The sequence below is a fragment of the Aythya marila genome (assembly GCF_965140915.1).
Source record: "Aythya marila genome assembly, chromosome: 1".
In the NCBI taxonomy this organism is placed as follows: domain Eukaryota; kingdom Metazoa; phylum Chordata; class Aves; order Anseriformes; family Anatidae; genus Aythya; species Aythya marila.
The window spans coordinates 31,823,186-31,843,902 of NC_139042.1; the positions used below are offsets into that span (position 1 = coordinate 31,823,186).

General features: G+C 37.2%; 1 protein-coding gene across 1 annotated transcript in view; it reads left to right on the forward strand.

Annotated features, from left to right (window-relative positions):
• Positions 1-20,717, forward strand: part of VWA8 (von Willebrand factor A domain containing 8) — a 188,744-nt gene that overhangs the window by 107,234 nt on the left and 60,793 nt on the right. Inside the window, exons 26-29 of the mRNA XM_082784877.1 lie at positions 2,157-2,308; positions 10,823-10,931; positions 11,768-11,906; positions 13,810-14,012. Of these exons, the coding sequence (XP_082641003.1) occupies positions 2,157-2,308; positions 10,823-10,931; positions 11,768-11,906; positions 13,810-14,012 (603 nt within the window). The remainder of the gene's footprint in view (positions 1-2,156; positions 2,309-10,822; positions 10,932-11,767; positions 11,907-13,809; positions 14,013-20,717) is intronic.

Here is a 20,717-nt window from a genome sequence, read left to right on the forward strand (position 1 = left end):
GACTGATGAGATGTCAATATTTTCTCCAGTAATCTGGTTTTAAAAATCAATAGAAACCAAATGTTTTCTTTAAATGTTCAACTCAAATGTTCAAACTTTTTTTTTCTAAGTGAACTGTTACTGCCTTTCTTTGGTAATCAGTTATCCAGGCAGTTATTAAAAAGGGGTTGAGTTTGTTCTGATTGAAACAGGAGAGTTGCAATTTTTTAATAACTGAAGTAGAGGGCCTTTTGACAAGTGCTTGTGTTCAGAACAGGTTTCTTTGGCAGCAGCAATCAGTCGTACCTGAGGAAATAAAATTTATGTGATGTCCTACTGTTACAATAGGCACAAAAGTGTTGGTTTAATTCATTGAGGAGGTATTGAAGTCAGAAGTTACCCAGTGATTCAGAGAAACACAGAAATAGTTGGAGACTACTAGTGAAAACCAGGTAGTATTTGAGGCACTTCCCCAAGGTTTCATCAGTATCTAGTGCAGGGCAGGTAAAAGAGGATGTTGTGAGTAAACAAGCTAGCTTGGTGCAAGTTTCGTGGTTGTACTATGCAGTGAGAAAGGAAGAACACAGAAACTGTGGTATTCATCATAATAAATGTCCTAAAATAATTCCATAAGGAAAGGTTTTGGTTATACAGAATATGCACAGTTGTGGACATTTTCTTCTTACCAAAAAGAAGATACTTTAAAACAAATGAGACGGGGTTCTGCACACTGCGTATTAAGTAGCTTTACATGGTTTTAAATTTAACTCTCTGATGTACATTTTTATAAGCCGATAGGCTTTTTTTGTGCAATGATGTCTACCTGGACTTGAATATTAAGCTTACATTACAGAATATAGTACTTTCAGTACTAAGCATTGTAAAAACCTTTTTAAGTTACATAAAGAAAAGATACATTTCTCTGACACAAGTTGAATCATTTTCTTCAAGGCTTTTTTTTTTTTTTACCAGCCATTACTCACTGATAGGAAAAAAACAGTGAAGACTTCAGGTCCATAAAATGCTTCTTCACATATTTATGTTCCACACAGTAACTGTGGTATACTGAGAAGGGGGGATCCAGGTCCTTATCTTAAACATACAGTATTTGAATGAAAGGCATATGAAGAAAAAGTGACTTCTGCCCAACACCAAAAAATAAAGCAGCTAGGTGGTAAAGTTTTAGGATCTATAGCAGTTTGAGTGGTTTTTTGTTTGTTTGTTTGGTTGGTTTTTAATTCTTTTTATTTGATTGACTTCATTTACATTTTACAAGACTATTTAAAGGGAGTATGTGTGTGCTTTAAGAGTTCCAGGGCAAATCAAAAGACAAGGGGAGCTTCTTCCTTTCTTTTCTTTTTTTCCTTTCTTCTTTTCAACTTATTCCTACTACATGAGTTTAGTTGACTTTCTTACTGGCATCCAGGTCTTGGTGGGAAATGAGTGTCAGGAAGGCACTTTCCTCCTGCAGAACAGCGATAATGAAAAGGTCTGCGGCACAATTCTGAAATCTGGAGGAGCAAACAATAGCACCAGTTAGCACTTTCTTTTTTGGAAATACTAATTAAAGTTTGATAAACCTTTTTTCTTTATGTATATGGCTCATGATAGGTAGTATTTTTTACCAGTTAAAAAAAAAAAAAGAAGTATCTCATAAGTGGATTTCTGTTTCCATTAAAGCCCATCACGACCTAAACCCATATTTAGTAAGAAAGCAATATATCTTCTGTTTTTCTATATTCAACATTAAGAATCAGAATTCTTAACTGAATTGTATAGCTGAGTACATGAATATATGTATTTGTGTCAGATCTTCCTACTTAGCAGAAAGTAGTTCCAAATTTTAAAAATACATTACGTATTTTATCATATAGCTCAGCGATAACGCCACCTTGTTACGTGTATAACAGAACTGATTCTACAAAACATGAATGAATGTGATTATTTAACTAATTGTCTCCTATTTGTTTGTTTTACTCAGTTTTAGTGTCAATGACTTCATTCTGACTTGAATTAATCTACCTTCTTTATTCCAGATTTTTTTTCAATTTACTTGAGCATTTGTCTAAGTCGAGCAAAGTTTCTGTTAGAACTATTAACTTTAAAATTCATTTATTTCCTGTAGCTTAACAGAGATATTCAGTAAAATAAATCTGGGGACTTTTGTTTCTTAACAGAAATTCCCAAATGAAGGACTGGCGAATGTTGTTCGAAATGTTTTTGACTTCGACTCCTACAACAATGAAATGCGTGAAATTTTAATCAGCACTTTGCACAAATATGGAATACCTATTGGAGCAAAACCGACCAATGTACTGCTGGCCAAGGAGTAAGAGTAAAATAAGATCTATTTTAAGAAGACGTGTCTCTCATGATCACTTTTTATAGTGCATTATCTTGCTGCTAACTGATTTTAAATCAACCTGGAATACTTGAAGTCAATACTCCTCTGGTTCAACTTATATTCCTACAACAATTTAGATTACTTTATAATAGAGTATTTGCTTATTACTAATATTTAATCTTTACTTAATGTCCATGCACATATTGATAGTTTGTATGATAAAGATATATATTAATAAAGGGAAATACTTGTTTCTTCCTCTGTGTTTTTAATTGAATTGCAACACGTTTCTGTCCTGTTACTTACCACTTAAATCAATATCAAAAGAAATAAATCGTCATCAGCATTAGTGGGATTTTATCTTTGATACTCACAAAAGGCTCTACAAAAATACTTCTGTAGAATAGAGCAGTGTATGTAATTAAGCATATAAACCAAGAATCATTCATGTGTCTGTGTATCACTATTATTCTTTAATTACATTGATAATTGACATGTTACACCATATGGTTTTCAGAGGTTAGAATCAAAATAGCTATTTTTAAGAATAAATTGTGAAATGAAAACAGATTTAACTCATTCTTATAGTTCATAGACATGTTTAAGTAGGTCGTATTGAAAAGCAGTTAGAGAACTTACTGTGGCTTGAACTCTAATGTGATTTGTTCATGGAGAAACAAATATTTCCCTTTCATGAAGAAAGCTTTATGGATTTATGGTAAATTGAGTTTGCCATGGGACATACTACTTTTATATTTGCTAAGGAGGCACTGATTCTTAGGACATGATGTCTTGATATTAGGTGTCTGTGTAGGTTTCTTCTACTGGTGCACCGCTGTTATCCTGTCTAACATCCTACATATAACTATTAAATTAAACTGGCAGTGTAATGACTGTGGTGTACCTTTTCGTTCAGATGACAGAAGAATTACATGCCTAGGGAACTGATGGTTGAACAACTACGGTGTCTATCAAACTGACAGTACACACTTGAAACTTTCCATAGTTTCTTTGCTAAAAGTCACTTGGTAATTTCTGTTTCAACAAATTATGTTTGTCATAGTTCTTGAGAAATTTGCACTTTATATCATTTTTATATAATTTTAAAAGTACTAGGTGTGGGTTTACATGGGCGGTACAGAGAGAATTCTCTAGCAATGAAGAAATAAGAGACTTAGGAAACGAGAGACTGCTGTTATTGGGGACTATTCAGTCTAGAAGTGCAAAGGTAGAAGAATTGGATCATCTTGATTTAGGGATAATCACCTGATCATTTTGGATCTGTCACTGAGGTTTTATGTGACAGGTTACACCAAGACCTATGAGAACCCCATAACATGCTCATCAAAAACTCTTTCAGTGACAGCCATGGGAACATACTGTGTACACTGAAAGCCCAAATTAGGGAGAAACTACAGGAACAGTTCACAAGCAATTGATAAAAACAAGTCTTTTTCTAGATCTCACAGTGCAAGACAGAGCCTAGGCTGACACCTGACTCTTGTGATCCTGAGATCTTGGTCTCAAAAGCTCACCTACATCCCTGACATCTGGAAGTTCAGATTATCCTGCTTCTCTCTGCCATAATAACGTTGCTGTTGGTTGTGAGTTAAAAACCTGTGGAGCTTTTGAGCCACAGGTGGATCACCCTGAATTACAGACACATCTTTCGGGAATGGTTTAGGTATGGCTAATTCTGCCTTGGGGTAAAAGAACATTGTGGTAATGTCTCCAAATCTCTTCGAGCCCAAATTGCACGATCCTGTGATGGACACATTGAGGTACTTCAATACAATATTTGGACCATGTCAGAAAAGGGACTTTCCCAAGCTGCTACATGTTTAGAACTAGAGTACAGGTGTCCTTTATATTGTTTTGCAGGATTTGGGAAGTAGGATAATGGTGCTAATCTAGTCCAGCTCACTTCATAAAAGGTGCAAGTTAATCTAAAACCTTCTTATCTGATTTTTCCCTTGATCCATGTCAAAACTTTCAGAGATGGAGTTCTGTAAGCTCCCTAAGCAAGTCAGCCTTCTTCCTAAATATCCTTGCTATTAGAAAGCCATCTCAAAGCTAGACACATCCACTTCTCTCAGTCTTCCCATTTTTAACCTCTGGTGGTTTTTCTTTTATGTTTGCTTTATTCCCACGTGCACTTGGTTCATGTCTGTCTTTAAACATGGTGTGTGAAAACGAGCAGGTTACTTTCTGCTGGAGCTGAGTGGAGTAGTAAGAGAATATAGAATATAGGGATGTGTTTCATGCAGCAGTTCATTTTAAAAATTCCAATGTTTGCATTTCTTGCAACTTTTAACTTATGTCTGTTTTTTCAACGCTAACCTTTGGGTCCTTTCTGCAGAACCCTGCACTCACCCCTTACCTGTTTTGCGATTGATCTCCTTCATACTTAGACTTTCTTAATATATTGTATTTAATGTAAAATTAAGTAACAAGTTTTGCAATACAAAAGCATTTCCAGAGATCTAGGACATGAAAAATCATTATTGCAAAGTCACAGTTAATCCAGAGGAGGTTTAGATTGTATACAAGGAAGAATTTCTTCATGGAGTGGTTGGCCAAGCATTGGAATGGGCTGCCCAGGGAAGTGGTGGAGTCCTCATCCCTGGAGATATTTAAGAGATGTATGAGTGTAGCACTAAAGGACATGTTTTAGTGATGTAGGTCAAGTTGATGGTTGAACATCGTGATCTTGAAGGCGTTTTCCAACCTAGATGATTGTATGACTATACTGAAGTACTGACTATTATGCAGGTACTCTGGCATGCATTAACGTTTCTATTGGATCCAACAATTTGTGAGTCCTTCTTCTGTTTTAATACATTTTTGAGAAGTCTGTCTGTCATCTATTAATGAGAAAAAAAAAAATTAGAGAAATTACAATTATTTAAATTGCTGCTGAAACATAATTGCGTTAAGTGTAGGAACAAAACCATGAGACACATGAGCAACACACTGCAGTGCAGAGTCTCATGAGAAGGAACTCTGATGGTTGTATTTGACTGAAATTTCAGGGGAAATTTAACAGAGAGTAACAGTGACCCTTATGGGATTTTTAGCTTAGGCTCTGGAATTAACGTACTTAATCTTGGGAGGAATTTGAGGTGGTATCTAATTACCATTTAGAAAAGAGTTCTTGCAGTAGTTGTTTTTTCAAGAGAGAAATTAATTTGTAAATGTTAATTCATTTATTTCCTAAATTGGTGTTTTATATTAGACCTCTTCTCTTTGACTTCATGTGCTCTCAGGAGATTTGTGAAGCAATTGTCAAACTGAACTAATTGATATCCCTTTAGAAAAATTCTACATCTGTTCAGAGATACAGAAATAAAATGTTAGCCTCCTGGTATCTTTTATTTCAGATCCTGGTTCTGTATTCAGCTCATTCTTCTGTAGCATATTTGTTGTGTGGAAGTTTCTCCTATTCTAATATTAGACAGATAGGATTCTGCTTAATTCCTGAGACTTAATGAGATGGCAAAACAGACTACAGAGTTAAGCTTTAAAAGCCTGTTTTTTATCAGAATGTTTTTCCTACTGTTTTTCAAGCACAGTAATGCTTTACTTTTTTTCCTACCTAATCCTTTGGGCCTTTTTGTTTCCTTGAGGTTGTATTTTCCAAATAAGATGGCCATTCTTCAAGACACTGACATGTGCAATATTGTCAGCTTAGTATGTTGTGATATTGTCCGTATCTCCTGGTGTTACCTATTGAGAGGTTGCTTTTTTTGATCACTATGGTGAATAAAGCAGATGGCTTGTCTGCCATGCTTTGCCAGCACATAGTGGCTAAGTACCCATTCCATTTTTCTCCCCTCATTTCGCTACTCACTTCTACGTGCTTGCTAGAACTTGAACATTCATTTTATATGAACTGTATCATTTATATGTAATGAAAATGTGTAAATTTTAATGGCTTTGCTGTTCTCTTGAGTCTCGTCCTTTCAGGTAGCATGTAGTTAAATGCTGGATCTGGCTCATATTATATGTGTCTCTTTTCCATCCTGTGCACTTGTGTGTGTGTGTGTGTTTGCACTTGACTGTAAAGGAACAGGTAGCCTAACACGAATATTTTCTGAATATCTACTGCTTATATTCTAATCAAAAAGTATTTTCATTACAGAGATCTGGATGGTAAAGTAAGTTCTTGCATTCAAACTGTAACTTATTTAAGTTGAACTAAAAAAAAAAGGGAGGGGGGATAAATGTCTGTTCGGCTAAACTGAACACAGACTTTTGTTTAAGTCCTTGAATACTACATTCTGTTCCAGTATTAAGCTAGTTTACAAGATCAAGTGGTAAACAGTTCTGTTACCTGTCAAAGTTCACAACTGACGCTGTATGAGTAGGGCAGCTGGCTGCAGAGAATTCAGTGAAACTTTGTTCTTACAATGTTCTGAGCTGGTTTCCAGTATGCTCTCAGAAACTTAAATGGATACGTTCGTAAAGCAAGATCTGTTGACTTTTCTTGATTATTTTTTAATTAGCCTAAAATGAATGTATTTTCTAAATTTTAAAAGTGAAAAAAATGTATACTGTAGGTGTCACTTTGAGTAGTTTTCCAGCATCAGAAGTTGCTAGAGAATAATCTTTTAACAGATTGTCTTCCCTTAGACTGCTGTGTGTGAAGAAAATCAGGCTAAATAATAGTTAGAGGTAGAATTACCACATCAGGTGTAAGTCCTGTGCCTATCATTAGTTCTGAACAAATGTTCTTACGTAACCATTTCATCGGCAGCAGTGATCTTAAGGAAAATGGTGTAAAACTAGGAGCAAGTAAATTTGATTATTCCAAATTTTTTCTTAACCTGCAGACACTGCTACATCCATAAGGAAGGAAGTGATTAGGAATAATTCATTAGAACTTGCTTTTAAGTCTTGGCTTCCTTACAAGATTCATGCAGCCTGTTGTGTGGTTTTTCTTTTCTCTGAGCCCTTTTCAGCTTTTGAGGAAAGCATGACTTGGGGTGCATTAATGCTGGAGATAGCCATGGAGTTTCAGTACAGTTCTTACCCGCCCACTGCACTTTCCTACACCCATTGTATCTCTTTGTTTCTCAGAGTTTTGCCACTGGTGGCATTTCCATAGTATTCTGTCTGCCCTTTATGGAAGCAGTGTTTGGTTCGCTTAATTCAGTTGAAATACTGTGGAGTGTCAGGAGTGCCTTGTGAAGCTTTTTACCAGCACTGTCACTTCAAGTTATTTTCAAAACTTGGTTATTGTTACCTCTAAGTCCTGGGAAAAGAAAAGTCTGTACTTCACTGTGTATCATATATATTCAGTAGAGGAAAACTTTAAGAGGTGTACGTGTCACCTCTGACCAGAGTGGTCACTTTGTTCCAGTCCTTCTGTACCCACAGCCTCTTCTGAAAATCATTCAGGAGGTAGACTGCTTGTAAGACCTTTAATACCACCAGCTTCTTCTATACTCTGCCTTTCTTATATCAGGTTTCTGTGCAGTGAAATGGACTAAAAAATAACTGTCAGGTCCTACTTCTCTTAACAAAGGAACTTCGCATTATGAATTCTGTTCTTTGTTTTATTCCTAAATTCTGATCTACCTTTCCCTCCTCTTTGCTGTTCATGATGTCTGAGTCTGCTGCCCTAGAGAAACTAAATTATTCAGGAGCAGGGAAGAGAACAAAACCTCAAGGATCTGGGAGAAAGGAGAAATCAGTTTTCCAAAGGGAAGAGAGGAACTGTTAACAAAGCAAATCTCCAGAAAGCTGAAACAGAGTGGAAATGTTTTGTTTCTTTGGGAATGCGATCTGTAATTCTGTTGCTATATAAAGCGGGGTATTCAGTTAGTGCTGGTTATTAACATATGTTTTGTTTTAAAATCTAGTAAGTACTCATGATTATTAGTGAACCCATTTATTTCTAGGATGTTGTCCATGGGAGTAATGTGTAAGGAATTAAAAACTAAATCCAAATCCTTGTGGAAGCTGATGTGCCATTGAGCTAATAGGAAACAATTCTTGCTGATTATAGGCATATCAGAGATTATCCTACTCATAGTAATCATTACCAAATATATATATATATATCCCTAGTATCTTTTTGCACACAAGACAGTTTTGGCTCAAGACATAACCAAAGTTTTGCCAACACATAAGTTTGAAACCCGGACAGATGCTTGAAGTAAAATTCCAGTTTATGGATAAAATGACTTATCCTGAAACTGGACTGTTTTGCCCTTTTTCAGACTGCATGAATGCACTTATCTAAGAATTGTCTATATGTGGAAACAGTACATCCTGAACATTTTTTCCTAATGATCTTAAATATTGCAAAGTAAAATATATTGTATTTGCATTTCTTTCGCATCTGGCTTTTTTTTTTTTTTTTTTTTTTTCTAATTTGGGAAGAATCAGGCAAGGTATAAAAGTGCAAACTGGAGTGAGGAAGAAAGCAAAATAAATCACACTTTAAACATCGGTATCTGTTGATATTCATAAATAGGCCACAAACAGGCAATAAATACTCCACTGGTTCTTTGACTGAGAGAGGAAAATAATGACTTAAGAGAATGACTTGGCTTGGAAGGGACCTTAAAGCTCACCCAGTTCCAGCCCCCTGCCATGGGCAGGGACACCTCCCGCCAGCCCGGGTTGGCCAAAGCCCCATCCAGCCTGGTCTTGAGCACCTCCAGGGATGGGGCAGCCACAGCTTCTCTGGGCAATCTGTCCCAGCACCTCACCACCCTCTGAGTGAAGAATGTCTTCCTAATATCTAATCTAAATCTCCCCTCCTGTAGTTTAAAACCATCCCCCCTTGTCCTATCATGTCTGCCCAAGTAAAAAGTCAGTCTCCATCTGTTTTATAAGCCCTCTTTAAGTACTGAAAGGCCACAATGTGGTCTACCTCTCAGCCTTTTTTCATAGGAGAGGTGCTCCAGCCCTTTGACCATCTTGGTGGAATGTATTTCATACACTTCCCTCATTATGTGCCCCAGTGGTGTATTGCTGGCAGCTGGATGTTTATCTAAGATCTGTAGCATCCAAACCACTTTCTGTTTCCAAATAACAAAATGTGTCTTTGGCTATCTGACTGCCTTGGCAGATGGTCCAAATGCAGAATGGGGATGGAGACTGACTCCCTGTGAGTACTGGCTTCTCCAGGTTGCTTGAGGTTTGGTGTCAATATTCCAGTAAGAAATGTTAATGCATCTTTCCTGCGTGAGTTGGAAGGATTAGAGGATATTAGTGTTCATTCCCTGACATTTTCTCTTAAGTTCTCAATGAAAAAAAAAATACTAAATGTTGCCAAGATTCATATGTAGTCCAACTGGGGATTTTTGACTGGAGATAACTTCTTATTCCGAAAAGAGCATCGAGAAGAATAGAAACAAACCTCTGGGATCCAGAGGGGCCAGGTTGGTTTGTGGGGAGAGGGGAAAAAATGGAACAGTAGGAAAACATCATGAAATGGGACAGAAGGGGCTGAGCACAGGCTTTTAACAAACAATCTTAAGAGAACTTCCTTAAAATAGACTTTGGAGATATTTATAGAAACTGGGAGAGGGAATGTCTTCTGTTCTCCTGCCAAGTCCTGAAGCTGTACAATAACGTGCAACTGCTTGTAACACAGAATGCAGTTTTGATAGGAGGTCTCTTTAGGAGCAATGGATCCTAAATAAAAGAAACCAAAAGGATGAGTTCATTAGCTCGAATGTATTTGTGCCAATCAACACAGTCAAACTGCTTTTAGTGGTTGCAAATCACTGGAGAGAGAACAGAGGGGGAAAAAAGTTGTCCCTTATTTGCTGTCACGCTACTCTGTTATATGCCATCATATTTCTTTTCCTATATGAGTTTTAAAATGAGTTTTGCTTTGGCGTGCTTATTCCTTCACTAAGAAAAAAGTCCAGAAATGAAGAAGTCAGACCAACGAAACCAACAGAGGCTCTCAAAGAAGCCTCTGCCCATGCTGTAGGCTGTACTGGCCAGAACACAGTGGCAGACTCTCACATCTGTATTACATTGTCTATGTTCATGTGAACAGAGGCAAAATATATGGAAAAAAAAACACTGAAGTTATTGCATACTAAATTTCCACATTGTTTACTGTGCTTATTCTGCTGGCTTTTTAGAAGTGTGTCAATTACAGCTGTTCCTGTAAGTGGTACTATCACATCCTGTCTGATCTGAATAAAACAAAGCGAGAGACGTCTCAGATATATTTTATTACATACCTCAAATAATTCAGACTGGAAAAGTTTTCTTTTGAGGCCATATTATATGAAGGGTTCCTTCTTTTATTATGCCGTTTAGGTTGTGATTGTATTAGTATTCCAGAAGGCTAAAAATTTTGTGATTTAAAACATAAAATAAATGAAATATTTTAGTAAGGAAGCATTTTCTGCAAGAGAATCTTTAAATATGGTTAGTTGGAAAAATGCTGTTGTTTAAATGATTTATTCCATATCAGTTGCAAGTTAATGAATATAAAAATTCGTTTGTTCCTGCATTGTTTGACAGACTGCCATTACCAGATCATAAATTTATAGGCTACTGGAAAATCGATCAGCCTGGGAATGCACAACAAAAACTGCTGTGTCCCACAGAAACTCAGAAAATAGATGTAAAGGTTTGTCTTTTTTATTTTTTTTTTAATACACAAAATAGTCTTTCTATGTATTGGGATGTGAAGAACCTAAAATGACCTTTCTTGTGTACCTAGCCCTCAGAATGTGGGATGTGCTTTAAAAATCAATACATTTGGTCAGAAGTTCTTGAAAAGAGCTTTTTATAAAGACACTGAAAGTACCATGTTTGAAGGAAATCTGTGGCTGTTTTGGATGCTTGGAAGTGGTCAACTTCAGCCCCCAGATTTCAATTTTTGGATAAGATCAGAGAGTAACTGAAAAGAAAGCTGTTTTCCTGTTTTTATTTTACATGCAGATGAATTCTTATGGGTCTTTGGCACTGCCATGTTTGAATCTGAAATTTTGGTACAATTTGATCCGCAGTCAAAGCTTTAAAGTCCTTTTCAGCTTTGAGCTCTTGGCCTAACTTCAGTAATTATTACTCCAGTGCGTCAGGGAAAAAACCTGAACTGCTAATGTGATGTGGGATTCATATAACAAAAAATTGCCATTGAACTTCTTTGAAACAAAAAAAGATTCTGATTCTTTCCCTTGCGTGGGTGGTGTTTTATCAGAACATGATACTTCCTTCATGCCATTGAGCAATAATGGTTCCAAACCAATAAATAACTAAGATGAAGGCATGATGGTCTCTCTATTGTGAAGAAAATGGCTCTATGAACATTCAGAGAGCTTGCAGAGAAGTATTTCATCTACTCTATCATTTATTAATTGTTTCTGTTGTTAATAGTATTAACAGTCTTGAAGAAGACTTCTAGATTCAAATAACGACAAGCAAAGTATTTTAGCACGCCCTCATTGTTATCATTTGTTTTAGGGCCCTATATACCTAAATATTCAAGGATTTCCACTGGAACGACATGAATCCCGGTCCCTCAATTTCACAGAAGAACTTGCCTTTTGGAGACTGCCTTTGGGTGAAGTTAACTTTGTTTGCGACGTCACTGTAACAAAAGGTATGGTGAGAAAAGCTAGGAACTTTTGTAATGATTCCCAGTATCATAAATACATGAAATACCCTGGAGATTAAGAAGAATTGGGCTATTGACATCATAAGTGCCTGTTGATAGCCAGTGACAGAATATGAAAGGATAATATGCATGTGTAATGTTCTAAGGCTATGTGCAAAGTAACACTTTGGTGTTTTTTCAATAGTCTTTATTTCTGGGTATCTTTGCAGGGGATAAATTAAATAATTTATTTTTTTCCACTTGTTTTTGCTATTATTTTAACAGTGGATGAAATACAAAAATAATCAGCCACTGATATGGGAGCATAATTTCAGACATTGTGGTCTTCGTTAGGATATGCATCCTCAAACTGAGAAAAGGATATGTATAAAGCTTCAGAAAATTATTATTTGACTTTTTCCTTTTTCTCTTGGTCATTTTAGTTTTAATATAAACCTTAAAACTTGCATAGTGCTATGCTTAAACTGATCAAAATTCTTTCTCACTGAATCAAACCTGTCTTGGTTACTCGTATTTCTTATGTCCCAAAGTGAAATTGCATTACTAGGAATATTCATAAATATTTTTAGGGTTCATTTGGATGAGGGGAGATTGATTGTACCCTCAATAAATTTGCAGATGATACCAAGTTGGGAGGTAGTGTCGAAGGGTGGCCCTTCAGAGGGATCTGGATAGGCTGGACTGCTGGGCTGAGGCAAATGGGATGAGGTTTAATAAGGCCAAGTGCTGGGTCCTGCACTTTGGCCACAATAACCCCATGCAACGCAATAGGCTTGGGGCAGAGTGGCTAGAAGACTGTGAAGAAAGGGACCTGGGAGTGTTGATCGATGCTTGGCTGAACATAAGCCAGCAGTATGCTTGGTGGCCATGAAGGCCAATGGCATCCTGGCCTGTATCAGGAATAGTGTAGCCAGCAGGAGCAGGGAGGTGATCGTCCCCCTGTACTCTGCTCTGGTGAGGCCACACCTCAAGTACTGTGTTCAGCTTTGTGCCCCTCACTACAAGAAGGACATTGAGGCCCTCAATGAGGATAAGACTCAAGGAAATTGCCACAAATTGCACTTGGGTAGATGTAGATTAGATATCAGGAAAAACTTTTTCTCTCAAAGAGTGGTCGGGCACTGGAACAGCCTGACCAGGGAGGTGGTAGAGTCACCATCCCTTGGGGTGTTCAAGAAGCATCTGGACAAGGTGCTATGAGATAGGATTTAGTAGCTTAGTGGATAATATTGGTGATAGGAGGGCTAGATGATCTTGTAGGTCCTTTCCAACCTTGTGTTTCTATGATTCTCTTCTATGATTCATCATTAAACGTGTCTAAACTTCACTGTGTATTATAAACAGATTGTTGATGATCGATACTAGAATGCTGCTTTTTCTGCCTGTATCATGAGTTTCAAGTACATTTGGAAACTTTTATGACAGTGAAAGAGAAATTACATTGCTTTGGTTTGATTTTAAGAATTCTCTGAAGTCCAGCTGGAAGTGCCAGACTTTCCACAAAGTTTGCCTTTGTGCCATGTGTAAATAATTATTAAATATATTAATTGAAGGAGAGAATGGGATAGAGGAGGGAGAACCAAAATTATAAACAAACAAAATCTTTTAGACAGATGTGTATACTGGCAGACACTGTAGTTATATCTACACAAATGTGCCTTGAACTACTTGTTTAAAGAGTTCGTAATGTTGTGGCAAGAATCTGCCTGTTAACATTTAGTTAGTATCAAGAGACTATTTATCTCTCTTGATCTCCCTGTGTGATGGTAATTGTCATGGTGGTAATTTTGCTGTACATTTTGCTATATCGTCTGCTTAGTTTATAATATATGTTTCCAAAATAACAATATGCGATATCACAAGCCTTTCCTTTGTTTTCCTCTTTCAGAAGATGAAGCTGAAAATGTTCTTTATGTTACTACTTGCAATCCTGTTGCCTTGTACTTCATGAATGTTTCTAGTAAGAATGGATCCTTTGTGGATTTCTATGACCTCTTCCCAAGAACAGTTGGAAATGTCTGGCAACCTTTTGTGACTGTGGCACCACTGGGAAATCCACTCAAAGGTCAAGTGCTTGTACATGAAGAGCAGGTAAAAAAAAAAAAAACAACAACACCACTACCAACAAAAACAACAAAACAAAACCCACACAACCAGCAAACTACAGCTAAAGGTTTGCTGATGAGTTAAATAGTGTCATAAAGTCAGAATCACTAAGGTAGTCTACCTCTGTAAATGCAAATAGCATGGATAAGCCTACCCCCTTCTGAATGTACTTTTTTTCATTATACTCGAAGCCTGAGAGTTGCCTCAGCTTTAATTTTTATGTATAGATTTTTCTCTTGCACTTTTTTGCTGATTTAAAAGAACCCATTTTGTGTTTTGCATTATGTTGAGTTCTATCTGCTTATCTTAATTCTCGTGGCCTTTATGAGAGAAGGAAGATTGAGTTAAGTTCAGGAGTATCAGTCAAGCAACATGCATTTGAAAAGTACAAAGAAAGCTGGTTTATTCTGTGAATTTAAGTTCTGCTCCGGTCTTGTCCCCTTTTTGCTTTTTGAGCAGTATATGAAAGAGACGTTTTCTGAGTCACAATGTAAAATATTGCTTATATTTGCTTCACGCCACTATTTTTGGTTTGTTTTCTGAATCCTGGTATTTCTTATTCTGTAACATCTGAAGTACTGAGACTAGAAAGAAGGCTATGTAAGCTTTGACATTTAGTGTATCAGCAATGCAAATTTAGAACCACTGACGACTTTAGGGTTGGTTTGACTTGAATCCTTTTTTCAGAGTCAAGTAATGCATACTTTCCACATACTTTTGCCTTTCCATTACTATCAGTGACTGATTGGAACATTTCCAATTTAAAATTTCTTTGCCAAAGAGTGAGAAGAGACAACAGTTAATAAAATGCTGCTGGTTATTATTATTAATTTTTAATTAATATTTATCATTCTCTGTGTTACCTACCAGTCACAGTGGTTTGACATAAGCATTTAATGTGGTCATTATTGTTGGTTGGTTCTTCCTTTTCATTTTGTTCTGAATTTCTTCTGCTCATTTTTCGGTAGGTAGGAGAAGCCAATTTAGCAGAGCTTTTCCTGCACTCAGTTGGGATTTAAGTAGTTTTCAGTCATTCCATAACTAGTGTCTCTGTGGTACTGTTGTTCCAGAAATATTTGTCAAGTGTTGATGGCACTTTCTGGCCCCAAACATGACAGTTAAGCTCAATACCTTATAAGAAACACAATTCTGCCTTTGGTAGAGCTGCGTATGCCTTCTTTAGTTTTGTCTTGGACGCTTTCCAGTGCCAACTGGAAAAATATGATTCTGAAGATACCTGCTTATCGCAATTGTCTGCGTGGTTGTCTTGAGCTGCTATAGAAGTATGATTTGGGTTATTTTGAGATGCACATGACAAATTTGTTCAGTTCTAAACAATCCTTGGCCTTTTTTGGCAAAGTCAATGCAGGAAACTGTAAAACAGATGGCAGTCTATCTTGTGTCTAAGAATGTTTAGAATGTCTCACGCTTTTTAATACAAAGCCCAGCAAGCAATATTCTTTGCTTTCTAAGTCTTAGAAATTCCTACCATGAAAATAATTGTCCTGCTAGTTCATTTTTAACCAAATCACAGGAGGATTCAGTTTCAGCGCTGAGGGTTTTATTAGAGGTTTGTCCATGAAGCTTTAGACAGTTAATTAACTCTGTGACTGGTTTTGCCTGCTCTCATGGCGTATATTTTTCAATGACAGTATGACTTACTCTGAAATAAAGATTGTTTTATGCCAGCTCAGTGCCCCTTTCCAGTTGACTTACATTGAGCTGTAACCTCCTGTTTTTTTCACGAAAGTTTGAATATTGTCAGTTTCTTAGCAAGTGCTAATTTGAACAAATCCTGTCTGAAAATAAGTATATTTATACTGCTGGAAAGCAATACAGAATTACAATATTCTGAATGCTTTACCTTAATCTTAGGACTCTTTACACTGTGTTAGTATTAACATAGAGTTTACTGAGTGTGAAAGTGTGCTTCATTAAACTACACACTTGATTGCAAATTGTATTGCATTGTATACTTAGGACACCATTCAAAAGTTATTTTAGATATATCAAGTAACATTGATAAAATATTTTTTTTTTCTGTCTTCTACAGAAAAAAAATGCAAAATGCTTCTCTTGTGTATTTCATATTCATATCTACGGACACCATTAGTAATATATTTGCAATTGCTTTTTAAATGAGGCACCGAAGTATAGATCAGCCAAATACACCTGTTATACTCTTCACAGCCACTGCAGTCCTTCCTAATGTTAGGGCTTGTGTTGCAATCTCTGTGTTTCTAATTCCTACTTAATTGAAAGATTGATTCTCAAGTAGTTTAATTCTCCCACTTGGAGCCTGGGTTTTATACCCAGTTCTTGCAATGGAACCATGGAGAAGTTGTGTGCTTTCATGGTGCACCTGTGAAATGAGGGATATTGCTGTACATGAAATTAAATGAGATTTTGTTTATGATATTATGAGAATGTGTACAGTCTAAGTAAAACATATAGTCTAAGCTAATCCTCCAAGTACCTTCTGTGTCTGTTGAGTGGATAAAGTTGATGCAAAAGAAAATTCATCCTGGCTAAGCTGCAGCACAGTTAAGTCCTTCTGGAGGTGCCTTTCTCTTTCCATTGGCTACAGAAGGAGCCTGGACAGCTAGAATAGTCGACATGCCTGCCTTTGGGTGTTCTAAGATCACTGGCAGCCTTAACCTCAGAATTCACAACATTCACATATTAATACAAGTACATCAGTGGTACATCTATATTTTGGACAAGGCTCCAAGGATTAGCTACTTGTGCTAAGGGTGCATCAAACAGGTCTGCAAGAAAAACAAGAAACCTAAATGGTGTGTGATGCTTTAGAGATTTGTCTGTATGTACTTGCAAAAAGACCAAGAAGTATTAAGTATATTTGTAGAAATCAGAAGTTGCATTTATAAAAATTAAAAGAAGTCCACTGGACAGATGATATTTCATAAATCCACTAATTAAGCAATATCAAAAGCTATGAAGTTTTTCCAATTTCTTTGCTTTAATAAAGCTCTTTGGAGATAAATGTTTATGACTATGTAATAGAAAAGAATAATTTGAAATGGATGATAACTGCTGGAAAGGACGAGATGATGATATTGCAGCTCTTCAAATAAGCTTGTGATTTATTTCTCAGATATTACATCCATCTGGATGCAGTAGGGCCCTCCAGTAAAATAAAATGAAAATCACCATTCCTTCCTGTCCTTTTAAATAAAATTTTACTAAAACTTAACTTCTTGGGGATTTAATTTAATTGCACAAATCAGAGATTTATTTGCTTTTAAGCCATCTCTTCATCTTCTAGGAAGAAAGGCTAGATTATACTGTTCCACCCAGTGGCCATTCATCTCAGTGAGAACAGCCTATTTTGACTCCATTTTTTGTTTGTTTAAACTGAGCTGATAGTTTTTAAAAAGACTCTTCTGAAATCTCAGAGGTCATTTCTTTATAAGGTGGAAATTGCAATGTAAAGGAGAAATATTGATCTTATTAAAGTAGTGACGCCTTTGCTCTGTTCTTCCCATAAGTACTCCAGTTCTTCCCATAAGTATTCCAGTAGAAATACTTCTATTTCCTATAAAGGAAATGCCTGCCCTTTTCCTTTTTTTCTCTCTTTTTATTTTTGTTTCCTTTTTCCCCTTTTTTCACCCTTTTTCCCTTTTTATTCCTTTTCTTTTTTTTTTTTCCTTTTTTTTTCCCCTTTTTCTTTCTACACCTTTTGCTTTTACCACTCGGAAAGATAGCTAGTACAGCATGGAAAGAATTTTGATAAGCTTTAGATGTGATTTGAAATGGGACACGTATAAGAAGTATAAGAAGAAAATTCATATTGAGAATTGATTTGTCTATAAATTAACTGCACACTTCCGTTTTTTCTTACAAGTACTTTGCACTGTTGCAAGGCTACAGCTAGACCGACAGTAGCCCACAGTCTGCCTCAGTGAGCACAATGAACTTTGCCCAGGCAGTGTCCTGCCAGCATCCTTTAACTCTGCTTTTATCTTTCTCTGTCGGGAAGTGGGAAAGGAAGGGAGGGAAGTGCTTTTCCCTGTCCCACGTGCTGCTGGAGCTCTTTGTCGAAACTCTCAGATAGCATGTGGTGAGAGAAGGAGTATGTGACATAGGAGCTGACAGGGATCCACCTCGCTCATTGCATGTAAACATCCTTTAAAAGAAGACTGTTTTTAACTGCTTGTGATCTAGACTGAAATACAAGTGGGAACCTGCGTATGGAAGGACTTAAAACCCACTAGCAGTAACGTCTGAAACCTCTTATCCCCATGGTAGTCTGATACATGCACTCAGGAAAAAGGATGTATTCCTTCAAAACTAGCGGACAGTAATTCTCACCTTTTTTTTATCTTAAAAAAGACGAAGACTTTGTTTTTTTTGTAAGCACAAAGCTCATATCTCTATTTGCTGTCCTCCATATTCCGAAATCTCTAGGGCAATCAAGTCTCCTAAATTATCTGAAAGACACCATTCACATTAATTAGAAGGTCAACAATCTACCTGCATGCATTTCTCTGCCTCTGAAGGCTTGATGGTTTGAGCACCCTGCCATAAGTTCTTACACAGAGTTTTATCACTTAGACCTAATGAACAATGGGATAGGTCTACGTCTGTGCCTACACTGCCTTGTGTTCATGCCTAATATATACAGTGTCAGGATTGTTATGGGTGTGCTACTCAAGAGGTTATAGAGTGGCACTGTTAAAAAAAAAGATGTTTGTGGGACCCAAGGCAAGGTGAGTGCACACTGTCCAGAGCTAAAAATCAGCCTCAGCTGAAGCTGACAGCAAAGGAGAGCGTTAGCAAGCTTGCTTGTTCAAGACATGAGCATCAAGGGTAGAAGAGAATGAAACTCAGAGAGTTATCATGAGGAGAACACCAAAGGGTAAAACTGAGTTGTTTATGCTGTCCTACCCTGAAATTGAAATTTACCATTTTCCCTAACTCCACGCTGTCTGTAAGACCGTAAGGACCAACTTCCCATACCGGCAAAGTGAAATCACAGCCCTGCTTGGTTTAAGGACTTTTAAGAGGAAAATGCTCGCTAAAATAAAGCCAGCAGTAAGGAAAGGGAAACTTTGCAGTAACTAAAAATAAAGGCACGGCACTTCATGAGATTGGTTATTGCATCTGTCCAAAGTTTGGAATTCCAGACATCGGGGTCGGGAGGTCGCCCAAAGGTTACTTTTCTCCCAGTCAAGAACAAACACAGCGGAATTGCACAGCACCGTCTTTTCCCAGCCCACTTGAAGAGTTGCCAGAGTTGCTTTTGGACGTGTTCGCAAGTGACGCAAAATTCTATTCTTACACACAGACAGAATATACATCAGTCACTTAGCACAGAAGGAAACGATTAACATCAAAAGGGGTGGAGTGGAGAGGCTTTTTATATTACCAACTACTCTCATAAATTCAGCGCTAAGTGGAAGAATGTACTTGATTCATACGTGTCCTTTATCTCATGGAGAAGGCTAATACATCTCTTCAGTTCAGCAGTGCTATTGCAGAATTATATAAATAAAACCAATGTTTTGGCAGAAAACCAACATCCAAAGCAAATGCCCTTTTTTTTTTTTTCCCTCGAACCGCATTTCTATGATTTTGGTTTGTAATGCATAAGCAAACTTCTTTTTTTAGGAGTATTGAACTCCAGCTGAAATTCCCAAATGCTCCAAATAACATGGTAATATTTCAAATGCTTTACCATATTTAGCTTCAAATGACTGTCATTATTGAATAAAGTTAATTCTCTCAAATAATCCTAGTGAAAATATGAAGCCTACCCCAAAAGAACAAAAACACTGTGACTCAGATTGTTTGTATTTGTTTTATTTAGGACAATTTTGTGGGAATTTATGTTTTGCTCCCTTAACGTCTTTCGTGCGTTATTACAGATGTTGTACGTAGACAGTTTACTTTTAGTAAGCCCTAGCAGAACCTAGTGTTTCCTTGAATGGCAAAAAGCTCAACAGAAGACTTAATTAACTTCTTCTTATGTACCTTTTAAAGTTCATTTGATGCAGTTAAGGTTGCCCCTGAATGGTTGTTCTCTTGAATTCTTAAACCCATTAGGAGCAGCTATAGTACTACGTAAAAAGACACCTTTAAAATGACCCTGCAAGAAAAGCATGTTCACCAAGTTGTGTATTTTCAGTGTCAGGTGCATTCATCCATGGCATCCACTCCAGACTTGGCTGCAGCACCTCACACATAGTGGATCAGCTCCATGTGACATGTGGGTCACAGAACTGGAGACAAGCTGCAGCAGCCAGGAAAAACATCACTGACATACTGTGGTCCCTTCCCCGTGCATGACCTGGGGCTGACAAGGGGAAATATTGTTCCTTCTCCCCATCATCTAACATGATGTGTTAACCCTGGGGCACTGAGTAACAATCTGAGAAATCTGAAGAGGTTTAATATTTAGCATGCCATCTTTTCATGTTTTATGTGGAGGACACTTGCCCCACTCTGTTCAGTGTCCTGTCCTTGATATGGATCCTCTAGAGTCATCCTGCTGTCCTGCAGCAGCATCCTCCCTCTGATACTGTAAGCTCCTTGAGCATGCAGCTCACAGAAGGATTTTTGCACACTGGGATTTTTAATAGGCTCCAAGGTATCTGAAGTATGAACCTTGGCAAGAAATACTGAATCAGTTCTCTTCCCACCAGTTTTTCACCTTCAGTGTAATTCAAG